We start from the raw sequence: 24,462 nt of genomic DNA, 5'->3' as shown, positions 1-24,462 counted from the left end.
AGTCGGAATCAGCTCCATGGCCCTAATAATAGCAAAGAGTCTTAAAAATGTTATTAAATAAGTATATACAAGTTGTTACTATTTACTCACGTGATAAGCACTGTTCTAATTGCTTAACTTGTATTAACTCTTTTAATATTCGCAACAGTTTGGTGAGCTAGGTCCTATTATCATCATCATTTTACAGATGAAGCAACTGAAGCACAGAGAAATTAAGGGATTTCCCTAAGGTCACACAGCTACGAAATAGAACAGAATTTGACCCAGGCAGTCTGTTCTAGAGTCTATGCTCTTACCCGACTTACTACTTTAACTTACTCATCCCTCCAAAAATGAAAGAAAATCAAAATCCATCCAAGCAGTGAGGAAATTAGGTGCAATCTTGGAGAGGGTAAAGCCTTCAGTATTCTCAAATTTAATGAAAGAATTAGATAATGGTGCCTCATGGACTCAAAGAGATTGGTCCTTTGAGAATTCCCCAATTATAGGATACAGATTTGCAAGTCCCAGCTAGCCGAGCATTTGTTTAAATCATGAAGAGTCAAGTCTTGCATCCCAGTAAAAAAAATACCCAGCTCATAAACAGCTCGGCCTGCTGAGATGGTAACCCTAGTTATTTCTGGGTACAGTGAAATTGTTTTCTTAGTAATGCAATTTATTTTAATCCCTGGATCCTTCAGAGCTAAATAAAGAGATGATAAAATAAGTCAAACCTGTAGTACTTTTATGTCATATTCAGGAATAATTTGTGTGTTAGTAATCTTTTGGGTAATAGATTCTAGACTTGTGATACTCAAAGAGAAATGTATGAGATGTACTAAGTTTATAAATAGTGATGGAATGGTTTTAGAGAACTTGAGATTTACTATGTTTTATCAATTTAATTGATTAGGTTTTCCTGGGTGGTTAAAGTACTCGGAGAAGTTTTGTTCATCAGATCAGAAAAGTGAAGTACTTAAAAAAGAGAAAACAATGAATATGAATATATCACCCTTAAGAATGCAACTAGAGGGGCCGGTCCTGGGGCAGAGTGGTGAAGTTCGCGCGCTCCGCTTTGGCGGTCCAGGGTTTTGCTGGTTCAGATCCTGGGTGCGGACCTAGTACTGCTAGTCAGGCCATGCTGGGGTGGCGTCCCACATGCCAAAACCAGAAGGACCCATCACTAGAATATACAACTATGTACTGGGGGGCTTTGGGGAGAAGAAAAAAGAAAAGAAAAGAAGATTGGCAACAGGTGTTAGCTCAGGTGCCAATCTTAAAAAAAATGCAACTAGAAATGCTTTAAGGAATTTAATGCACTAAGATTGTTGTGGAAAAGAAGGCTGTCTGACCACCCTTGCACAGTGGGAAGTCCTCTGAGGCTTGTTGCTAGGGTTGTTGCCAGGAACTGGCTGCACAACCTGGGACTACATTCCCAGGCCCTCTGCACTTGAGTGTGCCCAGTGACTAGCTGTGGCCAGTGGAAGGGAATAGAAGCTATATATCCTCTCTAAACCGAGGAGGTTAGGTATCTGCCGCGCCTTTCCCATGAGCTTCTTTCTATTGAGTGATGACATTAAAGGTCACGTGTTGAGGATGAAGGGTTTACAAGATGGAAAGAGCCTGAGTCCCTTAATCATCCTTTGGAGGAGAGTCACTCAAGAGAACAACCTAACCAGGCACATCTACTGTGGTCTTCATTTTATTTTTAATGCTATTTTTTTCTATTGGCACCTGTGCTAACATCTGTTGCCAATCTTTTTTTTCCCTTCTTCTTTCCCCCAAAGCCCCCCAGTACATAGCTGTATGTTCTAGTTGTGGGTCCTCTGGATGTGGCATGTGGGACACTGCCTCAGCATGCCTGACGAGCAGTGCCATGTCCGCGTCCAGGATCCAAACCAGGGAAACCCTGGGCTGCCGAAGCAGAGTCTGCGGACTCAACCACTTGGCCCCTGGGCCGGCCCCTACTGTGGTCTTTACATGAGCAAGAAATAAACGTTTACTGTGTTAAGCCGCTAAGATTTGGGGGGTGTTTCTCAATAGCTATTACCAATTGTTGGCTGATCCAGTTGTGAATGAGGCTGTGTGCTAGTTATTCTCTGTTCCTCCAGACCTATCCTCCACCCTTCTCTGCCTTGTCCTGTACTCCGGGAAGACATCTGTAGTCTGTAGGACTCACGCTCCCTTGTCCTCCTGCTTCCAGTTGAATTCAGTCAATGGGAACAACGAGCAGGAAATTAGAGAGTGGAGGAAGAAAGAGATCAGAGTACAGTAGTCCCTTCTTATCCGAGATTTTGCTTTCCATGATTTTAGTTACCCATCGTCAACTGCAGTCTGAAAATATTAAATGGAAAATTCCAGAAATAAGCAATTCATAAGTTTTAAATTGCACGCCATTCTGAGTAGTGTGATGAAATCTGGCACCTTCTGCTACATCCCATCCAGGACATGAATCATCCCTTTGTCCAGCATATTCACACTATACACTACCCACCTGTTGGTCACTCTGTAGCCACCTTAGTTATCAGATTGACTGTCGCAATATCGCAGTGCTCGTGTTCAAGTAACCCTTATTTTACTTAATAATGATGCCAAAGTGCAAGAGTAGTGATGCTGGCAATTCAGATAAGCCAAAGACATGTTATTGTTGTTAATCTCTTCCTGTGCCTACTTTGTAAATTAAACTTCATCATAGGTATGTAGGTATAGGAAAAAACATAGTATATACAGGGGTTGGCACTATCCGTGGTTTTAGGCATCCACTGGGGGGCTTGGGATGCATTCCCCTGTGGATAAGGAGAGACTACTGTATTTACTCCCCAGCTCCCTCCCTGTGGTTGGGCAGTGGCTGTGGCTCCTCCATCTAAGGCCACAGCTCTTGATGGTTTCAGATATCTCTCTTCCCACCCCTTGCCCTTCAGCCTAAGGTGGTAACATCTTCTGGCCATTGCTAGTTGCCGAGGGCTTCACCATCCCATTTTGGTTTCCTTAATCCTACCCACATCTCTGTAAATAGTTCCTTATTCAGGCTCCCTTCAGTTAAGCCCTTTTGAGTGAGCCATATGTTTCCGCCTGTGAGGTTGACATTGACCGATGCACGTAACTGTTTGAGGAAGTTTAAATATTAATCAAAGTTTCCCGTGAAACTTAGAATTAAAATTCACTGGATTTATTAATAGAAATATGTCTTAGTTGGCTTTTGCCACAATAGTATATAGCAAACCATCCCAACAGTGCATACAACAAGGATTTATTCTCAAGATCTTGGGTACAGAATCAACTATGGTTCAGTGGATCTAGTCCGGGCTCAGCCGAATGACTCTGCTATAGACTGCTGGTCAGCTGGCCTTGGTTCCAGGCCATGGGTTGGGTGTGAATCTGATTCCTGGGTTTCCTTCTGGAGCCAAGGTCGCAGAGGCAACAGGCAGGAGCAGAGCCAGGCTCTGGAGTTTATCTTTTAAGCAGTGCACCATACTGCCTCTTGAAGCTATCTCGACGACTTAGAAGACAATTGAGAAGAAGGCTTCATCCTCTCGAGTCTGTGTTCCTTTTGCCTTGGTCCATGTAAATGATGTACTTCGTGACCACCAGGGTCAGGCTGAGGCCAGCAGGGCAGCACCCTCAACTTCCACCCTTGCTTCGCTCTTCCAGACTGGGCCCTGGTCCTTCCTGACTTTCTCTCTGTCTCCTCTGCATCTCTCCCATACTCATTAACCTGGACCCCCCCACACCCAGGCAGCACAGGAGGTGTAGGGAGTTCGATCCGGCAGACCTGGCTCCAATCCCTCGGTGTCCTCTCACAAGTCTCTGAGTTTCACTTTCTTCATGTGAAAATGAGGCAAATGCAACACGGAGGGCCTGAGAGTGTTCTGAGCGTCAAATGGTATAATAAAATTCATCCATTCCTTTCTCCAGCAGATATTTCTTGAATATCAACTATGAGCCAGCCTCTATGCTAAGGATACAATGGAGAGCAAAACAGAAGTGGTACTGTTTTCCAGGGAACGTGGAAAACAGGCAACAAACAAACACACACCCACGTTAATATACAACTACAGACTCTGACCGAGACTGTGACTACACAGTACCGGGTGCTATAGGATACCAAAAGAAGAGTCTGCTCTGGTCTGGAAAAGGCCCCTTTGAGGAAGCGACTTTTAGCCAGAGACTGAAAGTAAAAGCCAGACAAAAGAAGCACGGGACATGGAGAAGTCTTTCGGGGGAGAGTGGCTAGCATGGGAGAGCTGGAACACATTTCAGGGCTCACTGAGGTCCTAGCACCATCTTCAGGACTTCCCCCCTTAAGGGCTAACCCTGCACATCCATCTCTTACTTCTCATTCTTGAGCAAATTACATCACTTCCCTTTTCCTTGAGGTTATGGCAAGCCAGGTGTTGGAGGAGGCAATCAAGAGGACGAGACTGCCAGTTGACCCACAAGCTGGATCCGGGCAATCAGAGGCTCCTCACCAGCCCCTCTGTCTTTGGAATATATACTCTTCCTATCGTTCCCACAGTGGGAGCTGCTCCAAGGATGTAGCCTTGAGAGAGTAAAGTGTTGAGACCCTCTGGATGGTACATGAGATTGAACCCTGTTAAGGCTTATATATAACCTTTAAGACCCTGGCGGGTGGATGGGGAGATCTGCTTGTCTCACAGCCTCCCCAGACAAGCCTCGTAAATAAGTTCCCTTGCTTATTAACTTGACACCTACTCAACTGTATTGGGCTGCCTCTTTCTTCAGTCTCTCCTTGCCCTCCGTGCTTGGGGGCCAGTTTACAAACCAACACTAGGGTGTTTTGTCCCTACTCCTTTGGGTCTCCGAACAGCTGGTCCCCCGTCTTCTTTTATCTTTCAACATACATTTATTGAGCATCGGCAAGGACTGGATTTGGGGCTAGTGAGGAAACAATCCAACCAGTCAAGGCAATCATTCATTCATTCAGTCAATGAATAGTGCCAACTCTGAGCAGGCCTGTGTGAACCTCTGGGAGTGGAAACATGAATAGGTCATGGTCTCATTCCCCTGGAGCGAAGAAGTGGCTATTAGGCACCAGCACTTTGTAGAGTGTCAGAAATCATTTGACTTCCTTCTTCCTTGAGCTCCCCTCCTCTTGGCCAAAAGCACTGTTTTCATTGGACCAGGATGCAAAGCCGGATTAATCAGTCTCCCAAGAACCTCATTCAGAAAGTTCAGGTGTGGCACCAGGATCCACTGGATGCATCTGAGTTCCTTGTGGGCCACTCAAAGCTTCTCTCACAAGGGACAAGTAGACAAGAACTCGATTGTCAAAGACAAAGAGTTTGGCCTTTGGACCAGCGACACCAGTGCCAGAGGCGGGTGTATGGGGCACTGGGAGCTGCTGAAATGGCTAAGCTCAGAGGAAATTCAGGTTACTTAAGAACTTGCTGGGGGCCGGCCCCATGGTCGAGTAGTTAAGTTCGTGTGCTCCGCTTCAGCGGCCCAGGGTTCGCATCCTGGGCACAGACATGGCACCGCTCATTAGGCCATGTTGAGGCGGCATCCCACATGCCACAACTAGGGGGATACACAACTAAAATATATATATACAACTATGTACTGGGGGGACTTGGGGAGAAAAAAGCAGGGAAAAAAAAGAAGATTGACAACAGTTGTTAGCTCAGGTGCCAATCTTTGAAGAAAAAAAAAAAAGAACTTGCTGATTTGTCAAACTGACAGCCAGAAATGGGTCCACAGCCAGGAAAAAGTGGAGGTCTTGTCCTGGTGTAAAACAGTAACCAGCCACAGTGGAAAAGCCTGAGGTCACCTCCTGGGAGAGGACACCCTCAGGCTGACCCCAGATGGTGCCTGGAGAGAGATGTCACAGGCCTGGCCACCCGTCAGGGCTCCAGGTAGCGCTGAGGGGCCATTTCTTCCCTACCCCTCAGGGCAGCAGCCAACACTCTGCTTGGTTCTGGGTCTAGACACCCAGGAACCACAGCCTGGCTCTGCTGCAGGGAGCCGGCGTTGGAGCTCCTGGCTGATCAAGCTCAAAAACTCGATCCTCACTTAGCTAACTTTCCCTTCCTGCCCATGACCCTCAGAGCAGGCAGACACACTCAAAATCACAGAAAATTCACCCTGAACTGAAATCACAGGTCATAACACTTCTGTGTGGCAGAAGCTATGGTTGAATTAAACGCGTTCCCCACTTCCAAGGCACAAGCAGAGCTTTCCCATTTCGACAGAGCTGGCAAGGCACGGGGTACAGGGGAGCCACCACTGGCCTTAGAGACAGAGCACCTGGGTCCAAGTCCTGGCTGTGTCGCTGGCCACAAACGTTTGAACACGTCATGAAATCTCCTAGGCTGGGTCTTCACAACTTCAAAGAGGTTCATGACTTTGTGAGGAGGGTTGTATTAAGGAGGATAATGGATGTGAAAGCCTTTTGTAAACAATGAGTCACATGGTAAGCACAGCCCTTTGCTGATTAGTCTGGACCAGGAAAGGATAAAGTCCCTTTTGCAGCTGTTCCTAGAAAATACTTACCTGCAACTGCTACTTCAGATCGCCCCTCCACCTGGCTTTCCTTTTTCTGCTGGCTACTGAGAAGCTCCAGGAGGAATTTGGGACTCCCCTGCACAAGATTGTAGCCTCTCTGACATTTCTTTCTACCCTCTTTACCGACAGACTTGGTTTGATAGATTGTCATTTTTCTCCTTTATTTACACGACCTTGTTTTTTATGTCTCTCTGCCTTAAAGCCTTTTGGGGACACAGCAGGATATAATTAACTGCATACTGTATACAGTAGAAACACTGGGCATTTTGCAAGCATTTTCATGCCACCGTTTTGTCCACTTCAAAAAAAATCATGTTCGCGACCTAAGTTGGGTCATAGTCAAATACAATACAATCACGCTGGAGCTGAGCCACGGGGAGCCAGTGCCCAGCGCCTCTCGCCGCTTATGCAAACGGTCCTGCAAATGCTCATTCCATCGGAGGTTCACCAGACTCTTCCAGGCACAGAGGCATTAAGTGGCCGCACAGCTCTGTGAGAGGGATGCAACCTCTTCAGCTTTCCTCCCTGCCTCTTTTGCCAGAAGAGTTCGGGTGGAGCGAAGTGGAGGGTGGCGGCGGGACAGAGGCCGAACGCGGCGAACCCAAGTGTGAGCTGCTGGCAAAGCCGTGAGGCTCGTGGACGCACAGACACAGCTTCGCCTGGAAGGAAACGAGGGGCTGCGTTGGGAGGGAGACTAGAGGTGGGCGTGGGCATTTCGTTGTTCTTTAAGGTGGAGAAAGAAGTCCAATTACCCACCGAGCGGAAGGAGAAGAGGTCCCAGACAGAGGCTGGACGAGAAGCGCATGGGAGCCGGATTTCAGGCCTCGGGCCGGGCGCGCTCCGAGTTACAAGCGCGGTGCGAGGACCGGCTCCGGTAGCCTGGGGACAACGACCTGGGCAGGGAAGAAGAGAAGCGCGCTCCCAGGCGGTGCGGGGCTCGAGACCGTGCTCCTGTGCAGCCTCTCTCAGTCCCTGGCCATTCGGAAGTTTGGCTGAAACGCTGTATCCACGCGGTCCTCTGCAGAGAGGCCCCCCTCCTGTCACCTCGGACCACAGACACTCTGGAGTCTGGCCGGCTTGGGGGCTCCGCGTCAAAGGGACAGAAAATGCTCGCTTTGCTCCGGGTTTCAGAGTCAGCCAGACGCGCTTGGAATCCCAGCTCCTCCGCCTACTTCCCAATCACCCCACTTTGCCTCAGTTTCCCCATCCTAAAAGTGGGGCTAATAACTGCACTTAGGGCTGTTGTGACGAATAAATGGCCATTATTGTCATCTTCTCGAGCTCTCCAGGACGTGGACTAGTTGGGGGTCTTGTTCGCCGTGAGATTCGGTCATTCGCAAACAACGACAAGGATGCTTGGATGGGGGGGCTAGCCGGTGGCCGACTTGTTAAGTTCGCGTGTTCTGCGTTAGCGGCCCAGGGTTTCGCCGGTTCTGATCCTGGGCTCTGACATGGCACCGCTCGTCAGGCCGTGCTGAGGCGGCATCCCACATGCCACAGCTAAAAGGACCCATAACTAAAAATATACAACTATGTACCGGGGGGCTTTGGGGAGAAAAAGGGGAAAAATAAAATTATTTTTTTAAAAAAAGATTCTGGGATGGGTAAGGCGCCAAGCTGGGCGCGGTGAAAGACCAAGGAGGTGGGCGGGGATTGGCGGTGACGTGGGCGGGGACCGACCCAAGCTTTGGCGACCTTCACCACCTGCTCTGCTCGCAGAGAACCTGCTGGTGTTGGTGCCTGGGCTGGCAGTCGGCGGGGGTGGCTGCCCGGCTCGACCAGCTCCGTCTGTGCGAGGCGGCGCGATTAAGGATGACTTCGTGCCGGTGAGTGTCCCTGGAGCAGAGAAGTGGGAAGTCAAACTTGGCCAGCCCGGCGCGCCGTCGGAGAGCGCCCAGGTGCCGGGGCGGGGCCGCGGACTTTAGGGCCCAGGGAGGGGGCAAGTGGTCTCTAAATTAAGTTCAACCCATCTGCCACATAGGTGGGGGCAGCTGGAAAGGGACGGCGCACGGTGACGCTGTTGGGAGCCTCTGCTCATTTCTGAACGCTGCGCCCCCGGGGAACACTGGATTTCCAGTTGGAATATTCGACGTGGAGGATGCCTCTCGTGGCCAGGAATGTGTAGTGTGGTGGCCTCGAGCGTGGGATGAGGTCTTTGGAGTGCGGGGTTCGGGGCGCGAGGCTTGGAAGCCGAAGGTTCTGACCTGGGCTGGGGCCTCTTTCCTGCGCCCAGGACCGAGCGCCTTGGGGATGCGGGTCCCCCGCGCGGGGGCCGCCGGCTTCGGGCAGCTGGGGGAGGTGAGGCTGCGTCCTTTCCGCAGCTTCAGGAAACGTCCGAAAAAGATCAGGGATTTTGGAAAGTCGGTTTTCGGATCCAGACGCACGACCTCAAGGCAGAGTGAGCGTGGGTTATGTTGTCCTGGACACCGAAGAGCCTCTAAGGGGTAGCGTAATAATTAACAGGGGGAAAGTAGACTTGGAGGTCTAATTTAATTTTTGTAAACTACGTGGAAGGATCAGAAATACATTTTGTGCCTTTTTATCGCCATAGTTTGTTTTCTTTGTATCTTTCAAAACTAGAACAATCATTAGAAACATTGACAAGGAAGTCACCTCGTGAAAATGCAAGGAGACGTTCGTGAGATGATATTTCGTAAGCGTTAAAATGAAGCGTGCGTTGTACAGAGGATGTGGCGTAGCTAGGGGAAGCAGGGCAGCCCTGGCGTCCACCTTGGTCTGGCTAAGGCTTTCATTCCAGCAGGTTCCAGCTCCAACATCCTCCCCAACCCCCACCCCGCATTCCTTAATGAGTAACAAGGGGTGGCACCAGGCTTGAAACTGGTGCCAAAGAATTTAAAGTCGGCAAGTCCTCGGCAACCTTGACTTTTCCTTCGCGTATGGACACCTGAAGTCATGCAGAAAAGGTCTGAGTTTTCATGGATGTCATTTACCATCTTTACATCTCTGAGATCTTAAGGCTGCTGGCCTGTGTGACTTTGGGGGAACTAAGGTTTCTTCCTTCTTTTTTTTTTTTTTTAAAGATTTTATTTTTTTCCTTTTTCTCCCCAAAGCCCCCCGGTACATAGTTGTATATTCTTCGTTGTGGGTCCTTCTAGTTGTGGCATGTGGGACGCTGCCTCAGCGTGGTTTGATGAGCAGTGCCATGTCCGCGCCCAGGATTCAAACCAACGAAACACGGCGCAGCCTGCAGTGGAGTGCGCGAACTTAACCATTCGGCCACCGGGCCAGACCCCTCTTCCTTCTTCTTTTAAACTTTTCTTTGCCTTTTCAGTTTCCTTTCTTACTAAAAAATGTTTGATTTCGAAATGGGTATTTCTGATTTTGTCCCTTTGAGATAAGATGGTTCACCCCAACGCACCCTATCAATCCAGGAAATGATCGTTATAGTGCCATGCAATAAACTCAGTAAATGCTAGTTGGTATTTCATTTCATTTCATACACTATGGAGTACTTGTGTATTACGTATAGGTCCTGTTCTCGATTGTACCGGTAATGCTCTGAGCAGTGCTCTCTAAAGAATGTACTCTAATTATGTCCACTCTACAGTTGTGAAAATCGAGGAAGGAAGTTGCCCAAGGAATACACTGGAAGGAGCAGATTGGAATTCAGCTCCATTTGAGGCTAAAGCCAATGCTTTTTGATTGTGTGGGATGTTTTCTTTCTAACATTTCCTGCTGTGTGCTAGGCATCGTACCAGGTGCTAGTATTACAACTGTCCTGACCTCTTGAAGAAGTGGTGACCGCCTATTTGACAGCATCAGCTGATCATTTTTAACACTCCTCTTCTCCCTAGGACAGAATTATTTTCAGTAATAATCATTCAGTACTCAGAAATAGTTATTATTTTATTGCTTCTTTCATTCTAAGACAAATAAAAATAAACTAAAATTTTAAAAGATAATCAAATTGGGTAAAGTAGTTTACGTATAGGTTAAAATTCACACTTAAGTTAAACTAAAATTTAATTTAATTAATTGAAATTCCAAACAAAATATTACACTTGGCAGTTTGCTATTTTGCTAAAAAATAGCTGTTTTGCTATTTAAAAATTCAAACACTAATGAAAAACTCAGTGGTTGTACCTAATGACAATTGAAGTAACTGAAGTTTGGTTTCCCTGTCTTTAAAATCTCTGTGCTGTTAGTGCATCTCTCACATCGACTGCTTAGGTGGAGGACTGGGTAACACCACGCTGGTTAGAGACACGAATGGCTCCCTAAGCCAGCTTGAACAATTCTGAATGTTATAAACTTACTCTGTTTGCAAGCTGACTCTTGAAAGGAACCTATTTAGCTGAGCCACGTGAGTTCTTCAGATTAACTTCCGTGTAGAATATAATTTCTATTAAAGAATAAGTAATAAAACGTGCTAATCTGAAGATCATGTATATTATTAAAACTTACCTGTAACTGCAGCCACTGCTTAGAACTGAGACCAGCATTTCTGAGTCTTTCTGATCTCAGGAGCCTTTACACTCTTAGAAATTATTGAGCTCCCAAAGAGCTTTTGTTTATGTGGGTTGCATCTATTCCTATGACCATATTAGATATTAAAGTTGAGAAAATCTAAAAATATTTATGAATTAAGTAGTTAAAAATAATAATCATAAACCTGCCAGACATTAATATAATGCATTTTAAGGAAAAGTAGCTGTGATCTGTTGAAGCCTTGACTGGAGCTCAGGGATCCACTTCCTAGCTCACTCATGTGCCTGTCGGCTGGAAGCTTTGGTTCCTCTCCACATGGCTCTCCCTGGGCAATTCACAATATGGAAGCTGGCTCCCCCAGAGCTAATTATCTGAGAGAGAATGTGCCACCAAAACGAAAGCCACAATGTCTTTTATTACCTAATCTCAGACCTAATCAATATGCTGTTTGCATATTGATCACCCAGACCAACGTGAGAAGGAGCTTCTTCTGCTCTGTGCTGTTTGTCACATGGGCCAGTGGGTGAAGGGGCTCCACCAAGGTGTGATTCCCGGAGGCAGAGAGCGTCGAGGGCCACCCTGGAGACTGGCTGCCACAGGATTTTTGCATCTATTTTTATGAGTGAGGTTGCCTGTGATTTTTCTTTCTTATCATCTCCTTGTCAGGTTTTGGTAAAATGTTTATTCTGTTTCACAAAGTAAGTTGAAGAGTGTTCCCTCTTTTCCTGTTCTTTGGAAGAATAAGCAATGAAATGAAAACAAAAAACTGGCTTGACAGGATTATTCAGAATTTTCTATTTTTGCTTTTGTGTCAATTGTTGTAAGTTGTATTCTTCTGTAAGAAGGTGCTCGTCTCATCCACATTTTCTAGTTTATTGGCACAAAATTGTTCACTTATCTTCTCTTATTACTTCTTCAATGGCCGTAAGGTTCAAGTGATGCTCCCAACGTTCCTGACATTGGTGATTTGTGCCTACTCTTGTTTTTTCTTGGTATCGCCAATGAGTTTATTAATTTTATTAGTTTTTTTAAATAAAACAACTTTTGACTTTGGATCTTTGTAGTGTATATTTCCTATCTCATTAATTTCTGCTCTCATATTTATTATTTCCTTCTTTCTGCTTTATTTGAGCCTAATTTGCCAATCTTTTTCTAATTTCTGAGGTAGATATTTGGCTTGCTGACTCTCATATTTTCTTGTTTTCTGATATAGGTATTCAAAGCCGTAAATTTCTCTCTTCCTCTTTTTTTCTCCTCCCTGTTCCCCAGAGATATCTAGTGCTGACAATTCAATGTACTTACTTTTATGCTTACACAAATAGGATCTTACCATATATACCATTTTGCAACCTACTTTGTTTTTCTTTAAGACGTATTTTAAATGTCCCATTGGAGGAAGCTAGGTGAAGGCTACATGGGACTTACTGTACTTACTCTACTATTTTCGCAATTTCTCACGAGTCTATAAATATTTCAGAATAAAATACTTTTTAGAAAGCAATGAGCTTTTCACTTAAAAAAATGTCTCCTAGTTATAGTGCCACTTCAGGACATTACAACCACCTCATTCTGTTGAATGGGTTACTAGTATTTTATTGTTAGGACATATGGTAATTCTCTTAACTAGTCTCTTATTGATAGGGATTTAGGTTGCTTTCTGGTTTTTCAGTGTTGCAATAATGATGCAGTGGACAACCTTGTACTTTCACCTGTGGTTGTGATACAGTTTAGCAGGCTGAGCGCCTCACCTACTTTGATTGTTCTTCAGTACGAGGCACGTAATTAACCTTTACAATCTCAGGTAGTCATGTCCAGGAAAGTTTTGTATTAGCAGATTTCCATTTTTGTAAGAAACAGCTAGTCAGAGCAGGTTTGGGTCTACTCCCCCGAAGTTGCCTCTGCTTTGGAGCTGTGGTCTGTCCTGGAGGGGGCTTATGTTCGCCAGATCCTTCCCACATGTTCCGAGAAGAGTCTTCAGGAGTCCTAATGACTGAACAGCCTTCAACCTTGACACAGTCAAACAAATAAAATCATCTGTGAGTTCAACAAAGAGGAGGGAAGGACTTTCCCTAAGTTGGTTGAACACACAAGCAAAGAAATAATGAACTTCTGGAATCAGTTGCTTAAAACTGTACAGTCATCAGGCCTTCTAAATTTGGTACCTCTTCCTGTTTGACAACCAATGATAGGCTTCATCAAAATTCAATACTTCATCCCTAGGATGAAGCCAGACTCATTTTGAACGTTAATATTTGCCATCATAACACATATCCTTTTTGTTTAAGATTTTATTTTTCCTTTTTCTCCCCAAAGACCCCTGGTACATAGTTGCATATTTTTAGTTGTGGGTCCTTCTAGTTGTGGCATGTGGGACGCTGCCTAAGCATGGCCTGATGAGCGGTGCCATGTCCATGGCCAGGATTCGAACTGACGAAACCCTGGGCCGAGGAAGCAGAGCATGCGAAATTAACCACTCGGCCACGGGGCCGGCCCCACACATATCCATTTTGATACTTATTAATATATCAAATTTAGGAGCCCCTCCTATGTGCAGGACACTGTGACACAGGTATTGGGATACAAAGATACATAAGGGACCTTCTGCACCTCCCAAAAGATACTCTGTCTAGACCCGTGGTTTTAGCTTTTTTCGCAGCTGTGGACTCCTTTGAGAATCTGTGGAACTAGGAAAGTGCGCATGTGCACATACACCCAACCCTTTACAAATGATCTTAGCTAGTACTCCAGACTTGGGAGCCAACCACTAATCCATGGACCGAGGTTAAGATCCCTTGTTGTGTTGGAAGTACAAGACAGGTGACTGGAAAAATGAGAGATCATCCAGCCGAAAGGTCTTCTCTTGAAGACAGTAGTCGTCCTGACAGTACTTCTCATTTGCAAAGTGCTTTCTTCTATCAACACCATCCTATAGTAGGCAGACTCCTTTCCTCTCAGATGAGGTAAGATGCTCCGTGAGATGATGTGAGTAGCCCTCGGCCACTCAGCTATAAACTGGAAGAACTCGGACCAGAATCCAGGTCTATGACACGTTCTCTGTTTTGCCAAATGGAGTAGATGACTAATATGAAATACCATGAGCAAGGTTTTTAAAAAAATCCTAGTGTTCACCATACAGGGATGAAAAGTTCTGACCGGTCATCAGGATTACCTGTGTATATGGACGCTTAAAAAATTTTCAAAGTCTTTCTCTCTCTCTCCTTCTATCCTCTCTCTCTCCTTCTATCCGCTCTCTCTCTTTCTCACCTAGTACACATTTGTTTGTATGAGTCGTTCCCCCTATTAACTTATGTATTCCTTGAAGAAAGGGACTATAGTTGGTTTATTCCCATTTCTTGCTGTCTAGCAAAGTGCCTGGCATAGTCAGCACCCATTGTCTGTTGAGCAAATGAAAGTTCATTAGACAAAGAAAGTGGTTAGAGAGATAGGCTTCTATTAAATGTGTTCCTCAGCTCATGTTCTGCCTTCAAGGATTACCTCTAGGAAAGGAAAAGTGCCATCAGTTCATTGACATATTACTCTTTGTTTCTCCTGTGTTTTTTGTTCTGCCTCCTCCCTGTTTCTTAACCGTGTGGTATCTGGTAAGCGGAACCAAGCTGAGTTGAGTCCAGTTTCAACATTCAATGCTAAGCAGTCTTTCACTCCACGTAATCAAAAATTCTCCCTGTAATATGCCAAAATAGAAGAAACTGTAAGCAACAATTTATTTTATTTAAATTAATTGCAGGGTCTGGATATTTTTTAGCTGAAAGCTTATTGAAAAAAAAATTAGGAAAAAGTCAAACTGTAACTTACCACTCAACCCAAGCCAGATGACAGCTCTGGAAGCAACGTGGTTGCTAAAACAATAAGTAGTAGTTTAAGCTCTCTTGGGTCTTGGAAAGTATACTCACACTTGCCAAGAAGAAGTGAGAGAATAAGTGTGTATGTCATTTTAACCACACTGATCTCCTTGAGGACAGGGTCTATTCCTGACCCATCTTTGTGTTCTAGAAAATTGTCTGGCGCATAATGAGTGCTCAGTACATTTTTACTAAATTAAATAGAATTTTTGCAAAATTTGTACATGTCTGTAACACATGTTTATATGTGTGTACATATTGTATAAATATCCTATGTGAGTAAATATCCTAAAAGGGCAGGCTATGTCCCGTATTCTCCCATATACAAACTGTAAAGAGCCCATAGTATTCATCTGTGTGTGACCACAGTTAAAGTCTGTTGTGTTACAGAATTGCATCTAGTGTGTGCATACTCTGGTTAAAGCCATTCTGCATAGTACCAATTCTTTATAATACTATCCCTGAGACGTTTTCCTAAATGAAAAGGTAAAATGATCCATTACAATATGCTTAATGTATACTTTTAAACTCAAGCTGGGACTGGAGATGGTACTCCCCCACTTCACCCAGTAAGTTTCTCCGTTCCACCCAGCCCACCCTCTCAGCTAAGGGGGCTCCACTGCACCATCTTGAGCTCAGTATGGTTCTGTATTGTGGGTTGGTACCTACATGAATGGCCTCTTTCTGCCCCTCAGTTTAGCCTTGCTGGGCAGTGGTGATCCACAGCGGCAGATGAAGGTGGGCAGGTAGTGGAGCGGGACTTGCAGCAAAGAAGCTAAGGGAGGGTACAACACGATGCTAAAATGCAAGTTTTATGAGCTCAATGTGTATTTAAGGAAGTGGCTGATGAAACGGAGGGTTAAGATCAGCAGATAATTGGGGACTTATGGAAGTTGTGCAATAGTATATTTCTAAGTATTGGTTTTTAGCTGCTTCCTAGAGGTTTTGATATGTGGTATTTTCATTATCATTTGGGTCAAACTACTGTCTAATTTCTATTGTGATTTCTTCTTTGACCCGTCATTATTTACAAGTGTATTTCTGAATTTCCCCAAACAGGGATTTTCTAGTTATATCTTTGTTATTCACTGCTAGGTTAATTGCATGCGGGTCAGAAAATATACTCCATATTACTTAAATTCTTTGAAATTTTGGACACTTGTTTTATGACCCAGAATTTTTTCAGTTTTTGTAAACATTCTGTGTACATTTGAAAAGAATGTGTATTCTGCAGACATTACATGCAGTGTTCAATATATGTCTATTTATATCACGTTTGCTGATCGGTTCAAGTCATCTAAATACTTACGAAGTTTTTGTTTGCTTGCAGTCTTGGTTAGGGAGAGTAGTATGTTAAAATCTCTTACCGTGATTGCAGATTTGTCTATTTCCCCTTGTAATTCTTTCAATATTTTGCTTTCTATATTTTGAGGCTATATTACTGGAATAAAGAATTGCTATCTCTTCTTGTGAAGTGAATATTTTATAACTTTGAAGTATTCTTCATTATCTATGGTTTTAGCTTTTTGTCTGAAAACCTGACTTCATTTGATATTAATATAGAAATATCAACTTTATCTTGGTTACACTTGGTGTATTTATCTTTCTTTGTACTCTATATCTTTGTGTTTTAGATGTGTCTCTTGCAAACCCCGTATAATCGTGCTTCTTTCTTTCCATCCAATTTGACTATCTTTGTGTTTTAATTGGAGCATTTAATCAGTTTACATTTAGGTAATTATCAATATAGTTGGTTTAAATCTAACATCTCATTGAATATTTCTACTTTTTCCTATCTGATCTATTTTCTTCTTTCTCACTTTTTTTCTTTTTTAAAGATTGGCACCTGCACTAACATCTGTTGCCAATCTTTTTTTCTTTTTCTTCTTCTCGCCAAAGCCCACCAGTACATAGTTGTATATTCTAGTTGTGAGTGCCTCTGGTTGTGCTATGTGGGACGCCAGTTCAACATGACCTGATGAGCGGTGCTATGTCCATGCCCAGGATACAAACCAGCAAAACCCTAGGCCGCTGAAGCAGAGAGCATGAACTTAACCACTCGGCCATAGGGCCGGCTCCTCTTTGCACTTTTTTATATTGGTTCTTTTTTATTGTTCCATTTTCTTATCTATTAGCTTGGAAGTTATTCTCTATATGTACTATTTCCATAGTAGGTACACTATAGATTATAACATATTCTTGACCTATCAAGGTTTAAAATTACTTGGTATTTTTAATCTTCTTCCTGAATCATACAAAGATCTTAAGACACTTCCGGTCTATTTACTGCCTTTCCTGACTTACATCAGTATTTTACTGGTTTTTTTGGTTCTTTAGTTTTTTAAAACCAAACAAAACAGCATTGTTGTTTTATGCAGTTAGTAGTCATCTAGATTTACCCACTTATTTGCCATTTTTATTTCTTTTCCTTCTTTCCTTACGACCTTCCATCTGGGATAATTTGCCTTAGTAGTCACTTTAGTGCAAGTATGCTGGTGACAGATTCCCTCAAATGTTGTTTGTCTGAAAAAGTCTTTATTGTACCTTCATTCTTGAATATTTTTGCTGAGATAGAAGATATTTCAGTGTCTCTAGCTTCCCGTGTCTTCTGTTGGAAAGTTAGCTAGCAATCTCTTTTGAAGGTAAACTTTTCTTCTTTGGCTACTTTTTAAAACATTTCTTTTATTTATTTATTTATTTATTTATTTATTTATTTTGAGGAAGATTAGCCCTGTTGCCAATCCTCCTCTTTTTTGCTGGGGAAGACTGGCCCTGAGCTTCCTGCCCAACTTCCTCTACTTTATATGTTGGACGCCTGCCACAGCATGGCTTGACAAGCAGTGTGTGTAGGTCCACACCCCAGATCCCAACTGGCGAACCCCAAGGGCCAGCCCCGTGGCCGAGTGATTAAGTCCAACTGGCGAACCCCGGGCCACAGAAGCAGCAGCACATGCAAACTTAACTGCTGTGCCACCAGGCTGGCCCCAGTTCTTTGGCTGCTTTTAAGATGGTCTCCTTGTCTTTAATTTTCAGCATTTTTACTATGATGTTCTTTGGTGCATATTTGATATCAAACCTCTTAGTCTCAAGTTCGTGTGCCCAATGCACGCAGTAAGCCAACCACTGGGACATCCTGCTTGGAGATGGAGAAAGGTTTATTTGAATTGACCAAAAAGAGAAGGCAGAAGGACAGGTTCTCTCAAATCTGCCTTCGTACAGAAGAAAGCAGGGCGTTTTATAGAGCTAAGGGGTGTGGCAGGAGGAGTTTTGAGGAAACAAAGGGATAATCCTTGTTTCTTTCCCTCCCAGTAAGCCCTTCAGCAATCAAACGCAGCCAGGGGCTGATTTTTGTAAGGGCAACTTCCTTGAAGGGATTCTATTTCTTGTGTAAAACAAACTCATATATCTGTGTGAACCTTGAGTCATCCATCAGGTTAAACAAGAAAACGGCAAATTAACAAGATTAATGTCTTTTCATAACAAGGTCAATAGGTAATCTTATTGAATATTTACAGTAACCCTCAGGTACTCAACTTCATATTCATTTTTAAATTTTCTTCCTTGTTGCTTATCAAGCTCCTTGAAAACTTGAAAACTTTCAAGTTTTGAAAGTTTTTCCTTTTTCCTTTTCCTTTTTTCCTTCAAATGTTACTCCACCTCATTCTCTCTCCTCCAATACTCCAATACTCACTGTTTCTTTACTTTTTTTTTGATGAGGAAGATTAGCCCTGAGCTAACATCTGTGCCAGTCTTCCTCTATTTTTTTATGTGAGATGCTGCCTCAGCATGGCTTGATGAGTGGTGTGTAGGTCCACAGCTGGAATCTGAACCTTTGAACCCCAGGCCACCAAAGTGGAGCACGTGAACTTAACCACTACACCACTGGGACAGCCGCTGTCTGGCTCTTTTTTTATTTTCCAATTCTGTGTTAAAATTCTGAATCATTAACTTACAGTTCTTTGGCATTGTAAGTCTACTTATTTTATAATGTATGTCTGACAACTCCAATATCTGAAGCCTTGTGTTTTTATTGCCTTATTTGCCTCATTTTAAAAACATTATCTCCGCATGTGTCAAACAGTGGCTTTACAAAATAGTCTGTGGAAATACTTGGCGATCTAGGGTTCTCCAGAGCTGATGTATGTTTGGTTGTGCTAGGCACTGGGAGCACTGGCAATGTTTCAACTTCCAAAGATGATGGGATGGGGCTGGCCTGGTGGCACAGTGGTTAAGTTCGCACATTCTACTTCTCAGAGGCCTGGGGTTCGCCGGTTCGGATCCCGGGTGTGGACATGGCACCGCTTGGCACACCATGCTGTGGTAGGCGCCCCACATATAAAGTAGAGGAAGATGGGCACGGATCAGGAAGACGGGCTCAGGGCCAGGCTTCCTCAGCAAAAAAGAGGAGGACTGGCAGTAGTTAGCTCAGGGCTAAACTTCCTCAAAACAAGAAAAAACAAAAAAACCCCCAAAAAACCCCAAAGATGATGGGAAGCCTAGTGGCCATGCCTGGGAGCATCTATCTAATTCTGGTTCACCCCTTCTTCTATTCCAATGCGAAGCAAATGGGAGTCACCAGGAACTGCCCCCTCCCCTGCCCCGACCACCACCCGCGGTGGATCTTGGACTCTAATATCTATTCTCCTAACCCCAAGAGGCTGAGAAAAGCATGCTCAGCCTCCCAGTAGCTACCGAAGGAATCAGCAAACACATCCAGAGGAAGTCGCCTCATTCCTTAGCCTCCTTTATTCCTTGAATTCTATCCCAGTAATTCACTATCTTGGTAGCTGTCTGATCTTTTCAAGCAGATTTTTCCTTTTGGTCCAGCTTTTCTAGTCATCACTGGGAAAGTTGGTCTGAATCACCCTATTTTCGGAGGCAGAAGTCCCTTTTGCTCCTAAGGCTCTTAGATGAGCCAGTAGAGGAGGGAGAAGCTCCATAAGACTGTTTTTGAACTTTCCACCAGTCACAGTAAAGGGTGGAGTGTAGCCGCTTCTAATTTAGTTCAAGAAAATAAAGACAGGCGATATTATTTGTACTCAGTATTGTGAAACGTTTCATGGTTATTATATAATTATGTAATAGTTTGTAGTTATCTTGTATATAATTTGAATGGGTTTCTGATACTTGAAACCAAAAATTCCTGACTTAAATATCCAAAAGCAGGGTGTATATATCACTTTTGCCCACAATATCACCAGACCTTTTTTGTCACTAACTGAATAGGCTTAAAATGCTACTTCAAAGTTATTTTTAATTTCAATATTTTTAAAAAATGTTTTTATCGTTGAGCTATGCGTGGATTTATTTTTATTTATCCAGTTTAGATTTTATTTTGGACTGGTGCTTTACATCAGTTCTTGACAATTCTCAGTCAACGTCTCTTTACTGGTGCCGCTACCCTATTCTTTTGTTTTTCTCTTTGTCTCTGTTAGATGTTCACCAGCAACCAAGTCTCTTACCTCAGTCTCTTACTCTCTTTATTTTTTATCTTTTCAACTGTGGTGAATTCTGAAGTTTCTTCTTCCCTTTCTTCCAGCTTACTAATTTTCTCTTCACCTGTGTCTGCTCTGCTGTTAAATGTGTCCATTGAGTAATTACTTTTTTTTCAGTAATGTTTTATCGAGTTCATAATAGTTTACATTATTGTGAGATTTCAGTTGTACATTATTTCTTGTCCATCACCACATAAGTGCTCCCCTTCACCCCTTGTGCCCACCCTTCACCCCCCTTCCCCTGGTAACGACTGAACTATTCTCTTTGTCAATGTGTTTATCTATCTTCCACATATGAGTGAAGTCATTTGGTGTTTTTCTTTCTCAGCCTGGCTTATTTTGCTTAACATAATACCCTCCAGGTCCATCCATGTTGTTGCAAATGGGATGATTCTGTCTCTTTTATGGCTGAGTAGTATTCCCTTGTATATATATACCACATCTTCTTTCTCCAATCATCAGTCAAGGGCACTTGGATTGCTTCCATGTCTTGGCTATTGTGAATAGTGCTGCAATGAACATAGGGGTACATAGGTCACTTTGGATAGTTGATTTCAAGTTGTTTGGATAGATACCCAGCAGTGGGATAGCTGGGTCATATGTTATTTCTATTTTTAGTTTTTGAGGAATCTCCGTACTGTTTTCCATAGTGGCTTCACCAGTTTGCATTTAATTGAAATATTTTTAACTTACAAGTGAGGACAAATATTTTCCTATGTGCTCACCTACTATATTTATTCAAGAATAAAATACGTTTATTCTTGGGTCAGTCATTTCTTCATATTCTGTGCCCATTTATTAGTGTCTTCATGTTTTTCTCATAAGTGAATTAAGATTAAACCTTTGCTCTCTTGTTTGTTATTAACCATTTCAGTAATCCAATATTACCATTTTTACTTCAGTGCTGTTTTCCACTGTGCAGGTGTTAAAAAAAGTTATGATGCATATTTAAGTATTTCAACCTTTTCCTTTGTAGGTGTTTCTGTCAATGAGTCATGGTCATAAGGGGATAGTGTGATAGAGCAACAGAAATCATGAGATTAATTTCTTAGGCAAATGGGGGAAAATCTTGCCTAGCTGGCTTTCATTGTCTGCAAAGAGGGCTTGACATCAGGACCATCCCTGCTGGGTACAAGAGCCCTTGAGGCAATCAGGCTGTCCATCTTCTGACTCAGGACTCAGGCTACCCCTCCAGTTTCTGCCTGTCCCCAAAGCTCTACCTGGAATGTGAGAATTGCTTGGCAGGATTAAACAGCTTCACTTGGCTTGAAGGGGCAAATTGACATCAGCTGAAACGGATGACTGGTTCATTTCCTTATTTCTCACTGACTTCATAATTTGCATCTTGGCCCTTTCTTGAATGTTTCTCAAATGTGGTCCAACCAGAATAGCAGACTCATACAATTATAATTTTAACATCCCCACTTAAGCACATAAACAGTGCAATTTTTTTATTTTTGAGGAAGATTAGCCCTGAGCTAACATCTGCTGCCAATCCTCCTCTTTTTGCTGCGGAAGGCTGGCCCTGAGCTAACATCCGTGCCCATCTTCCTGTACTTCTTTTAATATGTGGGACGCCTGCCACAGCACGGCTTGACAAGCAGTGTGTAGGTCCGCACTTGGATCTGAACCGGGGAAACCCAGGCTGCCGAACTGGAACGTGGGAACTTAACCGCTGCACAACAGTGCAATTTTAATAGTGTAGAACATTCGTAGTTATTGGATAAAAATTCAGCTGTGGGATGTTTTATTGGTAATTTTCACCACACAGTTCCTATTAATGACTGCATTGCGAGAGGTTGTCTCCAGCTGGAACCAGGTTTGGTGAACCAGAGCTGCGAACTGAGATACATCTAATCAGATGGTTGAATTTGACTAAGAGGATGTCGAGGTCTGTTTTCTGCCAGTGTTTCTATAACTTGATTAGTTTAAATTATCTATCTTTTTCTGAATACCATTTTAGAAAATTCAGATGTTACTGATATATATGTATAACCAAGTGGTGAAAATTCCACATGGAATTTTTATATGTTCTCAAGTGTTTCTAGACTTTGGTTTATTCCATTCACCTGTTTGCTGATTTCCTGAATCACTGTCATACTTTCAATAACAGTGGCTTTATAATAATTTTATTCTTCAGTAGTGGCACGGTCTAGTGTACAGACATTATTCTTATTTATAATATTTTCCTTGCTATTCTCATGCATTGCTTCTAATATATTTTAGAATCATGTTGACAAATTAAAAAATCCTGTCACAGTTTCGCTTATGTGGTTACAGTATTGAATTTACAGATTAATATAGGGTGAAGTTACAGCCCAACGATATTGAGTTATTCTAGTTAAGAATAGGAATTTATCTCCATTTATTCTTATTTCCCTAATGTAGTAGTAATTTTCTTAATTCTTAATTCTTTATTTGTTCGATGACAAAATTTATACTTGATCACTGCAAAAAAAAAGAGAAAGAATGAGTATAGGGATATGTTGATATAAGAATATGTTGACTGAAAAATTCCTCCCCATAATCCGCTTCTTAGCATTGGCCACAATTAACAACTAGATGTGTGTAATTTCAGATATTTTCTCTATGATTACACGTTTTAAATATGCATGTAATCTGGTATATAATCCAATAAAGTTTTAGGATTTTTTAGGAAGATTAGCCCTGAGCTAACATCTGCCACCAATCCTCTTCTTTTCTTTCTGAGGAAGACTGGCCCTGAGCTAACATCCATGCCCATCTTCCTCTACTTTATATGTGGGACGCCTGCCACAGCATGGCTTGACAAGGAGTGCCATGTCCATACCCGGGATCCGAACCCGCAGACCCTGGGCCGCCAAAGTGGAACGTACCAACTTAACTGCCGCACCACCAGCCTGGCCTCCAACTTTTAGTTTTTTTAAGGCTCATCCTGTGTATTCTATGTATATTCAGCAATTTGCTTTTGTTTAGAAATGAATTTCATTATTTATTTACATGTTTAAGCTCTCACAGTAAGTTTTTACAAACTAGTGAACACTTGACAAATTGTCTTTCCCAAAGAACTATAATCGTACATCCCCAGATGGCATAAATATATGATTAAATTAATATCAATATGTATCACTATTTTATCAATTACATAATAAAACAAATGATCAAGTATCCAAATATTAGGTTACACAGCTCAAAAGGCATAATATATATTAGATATCTGCTCAATTCATTACCAGAAACTCACTTCCTTTTTTTCTCTGAGAGGTTGGGAAGAAAAGGAAAAAATTCACAGTTCCAACAAAAATAATAGTGGTAGACAACTTCCAACAGGTTGAAAAAATTACAAGAGCTTCAGAAATTTTATGATTAAATATCGTTTTAGTTCCAAAACGAGGCCTCACCACCTTTTAAAAATATATTCTAACAGATATATCTACCTGTTCTGCACAAGACAAAGGCAACATTTTCCTAAAAATATTAACAGTCCACTCTCGTTCTTTTTCCGGCCCTCCCTGTTAAGTTACCCACCAAATGCAAACATTCAGTTTAACTGTAAGGCTTTTTTGTCTGAAGACGTTAAAGACGTGCTTCTGTACAATGGAGATTTTCAAAACGGAGATTTTCCATAACAGCACAAAATGAGATTTATGGAAAGACAAATAGCCACTGTAAGACTTGGTTAAAATGCAGCAAAAATCCATGTTTGCATAAACTAGGTGTATACTGGTACAAATATGGGAGCTATAAACATCAAGTGAGCAGGCAAATAACTGTACAGGGCCTGCTTCCAAAATCTGAAATGCCTGAAGGGATAAACCACGTGAGACCTAGAGTGTTCATAGTCCCTGGGCTTTTAATTCCCTATGATACTAAAAATACACAAGTATTGGGCTGGGTAATTTGGTCGTTCATCTCTCTAAATTTCTTGTATATTGATACAATTCTGGCATGGGAGTAGAATAAGAATAAATAAATATAAATAAAGAATAATAGAATAAGTCTTTAAAGAAGACTTATGACTCAAGACTGCGGGATTTCAGGAAAAGTCAGTTGGTACAAATAATAAGCCCGTTTTCAATGCTGAACAGAAAGAATGTTTTGCTAAATGTTCAAATAGAACCAGGGGACCGAGATCATGGGGCCACCTTTGGAGTCTGCCTGCCACATAGGTCCCACAT

General features: G+C 42.8%; 1 protein-coding gene across 8 annotated transcripts in view; it reads left to right on the top strand.

Moving 5' to 3' along the window:
• Window positions 1-8,188: 8,188 nt before the first annotated feature.
• The window catches only part of B4GALNT2 (beta-1,4-N-acetyl-galactosaminyltransferase 2), a 54,812-nt gene continuing 38,538 nt past the window's right edge, over window positions 8,189-24,462 (top strand). For 4 of the 8 annotated variants that reach the window (XR_006890774.1, XM_046677025.1, XM_046677024.1 and 1 more), the window contains exons 1-2: window positions 8,190-8,327; window positions 8,483-8,617. Coding sequence is in view for 5 of the 8 variants with exons in the window: in XM_046677025.1 (XP_046532981.1) it covers window positions 8,600-8,617 (18 nt within the window). In the remaining 3 variants the exon portion in view is untranslated. Of the gene's footprint in view, window positions 8,328-8,482; window positions 8,618-8,637; window positions 8,800-9,262; window positions 9,426-24,462 lie in introns of those variants that run through there. The other 4 variants (XM_046677027.1, XM_046677026.1, XM_046677028.1 and 1 more) reach the window with 4 other exon arrangements.

The sequence above is a fragment of the Equus quagga genome, chromosome 11, assembly GCF_021613505.1.
Source record: "Equus quagga isolate Etosha38 chromosome 11, UCLA_HA_Equagga_1.0, whole genome shotgun sequence".
Lineage (NCBI taxonomy): Eukaryota > Metazoa > Chordata > Mammalia > Perissodactyla > Equidae > Equus > Equus quagga.
This window is presented reverse-complemented; position numbering and strand designations above follow the sequence as displayed.